The sequence below is a fragment of the Alligator mississippiensis genome, chromosome 15 (genome assembly GCF_030867095.1).
Source record: "Alligator mississippiensis isolate rAllMis1 chromosome 15, rAllMis1, whole genome shotgun sequence".
In the NCBI taxonomy this organism is placed as follows: Eukaryota; Metazoa; Chordata; order Crocodylia; family Alligatoridae; genus Alligator; species Alligator mississippiensis.
In genome coordinates, this window is record NC_081838.1 from 7469046 (window position 1) to 7473472 (window position 4427).

The window sequence follows — 4427 nt, forward strand, 5'->3', positions numbered from 1 at the left end:
TGGTGGGGCCAAGGGCTGAGCTAGGCTTTATTGGTGCGGGTGCTAGGGGCTGAAGGGGTAGGAGGAGGCGAGGTAGTGCCGGCCGGGCCCATACTCCGTGTTGGCCCACGAGTAGGTCTGGATCTGTGCCCGCTTCCCCGCGAGGCTGAGGGTGCACCTGGAGGGAGCCAGGCGTAAGGCTGGAGCAGGCCCTGTCACCCCCCCGCCCACCAAGGAGGTGGAAGAGGGGACCTGAGGGGGTCTCAGAGGCAGTGACCCCCCAGCTTGGGGCTTTCTGTGCTTCTCTCAAAGTTGGGACTTGGCACTGGTGAGAACCCAGGAGTCCTGGCTCCCAGCTCTAGCCACTGGACCCCACTCCTTCCCAGCACCCAGGGGAGAACCCGGGCGTCCTAGCTGCCAGCCCTGTGCTTTAATCACTAGACTCAGTTTCCTCCTGGAGCTGAGATGAGAACCCAAGAGCCTTGACACCTGATGGCCCCTGCTGCAAGGATCAGGGCAGATGGCACTGGCCACAACCCCCAGCCCCAGCTCCCCTCCCTGGACACTCACAGCCGGTCGGGCCGGGCCTTGAAGCACAGCGTGTAGACGGCCATCTCGAACTCGGGGCTGGAGCCGATGAAGAGGGAGCCAACGCTCTTCAAATAACTGTTCCAGCGGTACTGGATGGCCAGGATGTCAGGGTAGGCAGTCCACTGCAAGCACACAGGGGCTTGGAGGGGAAGCAGCTGGGGCAGGTGCCCCCCCAAGAACCCAGCCTGAGAGTTAGGGAGCCCCTGCTGCCTGCTAGGACGGGGGAAATCAGACTAGACTGGGTGTTACTGGACTGGTTATACTGGGATGGGAAGGATTCTACTGGGCTAGGAGTTACCCCCTGCTCCCCCCCAGCACACTCACAGGCCCATCGTAGCTGTAGCTCAGGTAGTTGATCTGCCCAGTCTTCTCCAGCTCGTAGTAATGGACCCAGTTGTGGAAGCCCGAGACTTTCCCCTTCTTGATCTCACCTTGGGGCAGGAAGAGGCTGGACTCCAAGCAACCTGGCAGGGGTAGGAAAGAGACCCCCAACCCCCATCCCAGGGGGCCACATACCATGGAAGACATGCTCGAAGCCAGAAGAGTCGGTTGCCTTCCCACTGGAGCGTGAGTACATCCCGAACCACATTGTCTTCAGGTCCTCCTGGAACTCGGCCTCCGAAGCATACAGGCCTGGTTGGGGCATGGTGGGCATCAGGGCCTGGGCTGTGTGTGCAACTCCTTTCCCTCTGCACCCTGCTCTGAGTGTGCCAACATCCCCTTGCACGCCTGCCCAGTTGTGCATTCACCAGGGGCAAAGCCCATCCTGTGCCTGGAGCTGCCAAGATGTGCTGTGCCAGGTGCCAGCTGAGGGCACGCTTGGTATTTTGCCTGTGAACAGCTGGGCACTGGGCCTGAGGCGTGAAGGGAACTGTCGGGGGGGATGTGTCCAGGTGAGTACCCATGACAGTGCCCCTCACCTTTGGCGAGGAAGAAGCGGGTGAGGGTGGCCAGCACAGGGGTGGCAAAGATCTCTGCTAGGAAGGCCTCCTGCTCTTCAGCCTCAGTTGCCGTCACCACCTCCTTCTGCCCCGTCTGGCGGTCGTAGTTGTCCAGCAGGGCCTGGAGCCGGGCAAAGGTGGGCCTGGTAAACAGCGTGCCCTCGTCCACGTAGCGGAAAAGCCTGGCGATGCCACAGGAGATGGGGCTGAGACCCAGGGCTGGGCCAGGGCGGTTGGGGCTTGGAGTAGGGGGTGCAGTTTATCTGGGTCGTAGCTCTGAACCCAGGTCTGTTGGTGCCCTCTCCCTGGGGCTACCTGGTCCTTGGGGCTGGGGGGCTCTATGACAGGGATGCCACTGGGGTGCAGAGAAGCCAGAGCAAGGCTGGGCACCAATCCCACCCGGAAAAACCGCAGAAGCAAGGTCCATATGCCCTCCTGCTTCTGTGCCAAGCCCTGGCACAACCTCCCCCTCCCACCGCCATTGCCTGTGTATCCTCCATGTTACTCCTCTCCCTCTGCACGGGGCAGTGGCCGGCAGGGTCTTCCCAACTCCAGGGGCTCTTACCCCTGCTAGGAAAGACAATGGATCAGCTCAGGGCAGCCTCTGGATTCCTTCCCCCTTTCTTGCACTCACTTGTGGCTGGCATAGTCGTGCCCGGTGCTGGTCTCTGAGGCAGGCACCTTGTGCTGCAGGTCAAGGATGATCTGGTGGCCAGTGGCCCGGTTCACATCGGCAGCATAGAGCTCCTCAGAGACGTGCTGAAGCTCCTGGTCCGAGATGGAGAGCCCGCTGTTTCTCCCTGGAAGGAGGCCAGAGGGCTAGAACGGGACTGCGGGCAGCAAGGGCAGACCTTGCCCTGCTGCCCGCCCAGCTCACATGGCTAATGGGCCTGTCTTTGGAGACACCAGTTAGAGATTAATTAGCTACTGTTCCTCATTGCTCAACCCAGGCATTGCCCTCTGAGCTATCCCCCATGCCTGGCTGGGTCAAGAGACGGCTCCCCATGGCTCTTGGCACCTTCACAGGGCACTGAACATCACCTGGGATCCCCTTTGGGGTCAGGAACCCAGACTCCTGGGTTCTTGGTGCTCTTCTGCCACTCGGCTGTGGGGCTTCCCTAGGGGTCTTGGATGGGGGGGAAGATCCTGACCCCCAGCATGGCCTTGCCCCCAACTTCACCCCACAGTGCCCTAGACACTCGGGGGAGAGGCTATGAGATCAACACGGATGCTAGGAGGAAGATGGGGGGGTACCAGCAGATGATCCAGGCTGGCTCACAAGCTATTGGCGCAGAACCCAAGAGTTGCTGCCAGGGACCATGGGTGAAATCCATGATAAATTAGGTGTTGAGGTCTCTTCAGAAACCCTGGCCCATGTGTGAGGTGGTCTTTCCCTGCCTTGCCAAGAGGCAACTTGTTCTGGACACTTGTCTGTGGTGGCATCGCCCGGGGCCGGAGGGGTCCTTGGGGGGCATCTGGGCTTCCCACGCTTGCTTCCAGAGTCACCCAGTCTCCAGGCAAAAGCTTCCAAGTCCCATAAGCTGCTCTGCTAGTTCAGGGGCTATGATGACCCCTGCGTGGGCAGCTTGCAGGAAAATTTAATAGATTTCATAGACATTAGGGCTGGAAGGGACCTCGGAAGATCATCGAGTCCAGCCCCCCGCCCAAAGGGCAGGAAGTCAGCTGGGGTCATAGGATCCCAGCAAGATAAGCATCCAGTTTCATCTTGAAGGTGTTCAATGAAGGCGCTTGAACAACCTCCCTCATTAATCAGCGGATCTTAATAAGTGGCTTTGCTCTGGTCTGAACAGGGCTGAGTTTTCCCCGGACCAAACCAGAGCTCTGGACTTGCTCCAAAACTACTCCGATTCTTTTGCCAGGCTGGAAGATGGGAGAGGAACCCCACCTCCCCAGTCCCATCTTTCTTATCACCACTTAACAATACCCATCGGGGCTTCAAACAGGCATATACGGATGCATCCGTCCTTACCCAGGAAGGTGAAGTGAGCCCCATGCCCGAAACAGGGCAGGAGACAGAGCAGAGCCAGCAGCGCCTTCATCATGGCCAGTGTGTGGGCCCCAGGGCAGCCCTGGGTTTATATGGGTTTGTCATATCGCGTAGATAACTCAGGAGAAATATTCACACGTGGGATAATTCACAGGTGGCGCCACTGTCCATGGAAGGCGATAAAGCCAGGTGCAGCTGCTGGGGTGCCTGGGGGTTGGGGGGGGGGAGGGTAGGAGAGGAGGATTTGGAAAGCCCAAGGGACTGGATGGGTGGGTGCTAAGATACAAGAAGTCTCTGCTAGGGGTCAGGAGAAGGGAGTCCAGGGAGGTGTCCAGCAGCTGGGGATAGAAAATGGAGCCTCCTCCCTTCTCTAACGATGACCTCCCAGTCCAGCCCACACTGGGATCACAACCCACCACCACGGCAGGCCAGGGAGACAGCTCTGGGGTTCCCGATGCAGCCGGGAAGGGCCCCATCAAGCTGTCTTTTTTGTCCTGGAAATGACGAGGGCAATCCCCTCTCCATGGCAAAGTGAGACTCATTGCTGTGGGGATCTCAGGCCTGCTGGGGAAAGGAGCATCTTTATCCCGGAGCTGGCCCCAGAGCCTGATGTTGGAGCTGGATCCCAATGTACCCACTGCCAGCAGAGTCCTGCCAATGCGGCTCCGCGCCGGGATTAGCCCTGAGAGCGATTAATCACGGCAAACTGGCAGGCGGAGGCGGGAGACACACATCTGCGAGCGCTTCCCGGGGGCGGCTTCCGGGACACGCCGTGCGGGTGCTGCGCTGCCAGTCCCCTGAGCCAGGATGGAGCTGGGCTGGCGAGTTGGCCCTCTTCTCCACCCCCGGTTCCTGGGGGCTGCCTTTGCGCCCAGCTTCATTGCGAGCTGGGGGTTCGAGTTCAAAGG

General features: G+C 59.9%; 1 protein-coding gene across 1 annotated transcript; it reads right to left on the reverse strand.

Annotated features, from left to right (window-relative positions):
• Positions 1–3571, reverse strand: LOC102575453 (uridylate-specific endoribonuclease C). The gene is made up of 7 exons (XM_059719052.1): positions 3502–3571; positions 2146–2311; positions 1491–1693; positions 1087–1203; positions 895–1001; positions 550–692; positions 1–157 (listed from the first exon to the last, which is right to left on the reverse strand). The coding sequence occupies exons 1-7, from the start codon at positions 3569–3571 to the stop codon at positions 43–45; spliced, it is 921 nt and encodes a 306-aa protein (XP_059575035.1). The 3' UTR covers positions 1–42.
• Positions 3572–4427: the final 856 nt, after the last annotated feature.

Bases quoted from the DNA above. Each gene is read 5' to 3' on its own strand.
- LOC102575453 (XM_059719052.1), bottom strand. From the start codon at position 3,571: ATGAAGGCGCTGCTGGCTCTGCTCTGTCTCCTGCCCTGTTTCGGGCAT. The intron at 2,312-3,501 runs GTAAGGACGGAT...GCCTCCTTCCAG, and splicing joins GGCTCACTTCACCTTCCTGG to GGAGAAACAGCGGGCTCTCC. The intron at 158-549 runs GTGAGTGTCCAG...GGCTCCCTCCAG, and splicing joins AAGGCCCGGCCCGACCGGCT to GTGCACCCTCAGCCTCGCGG.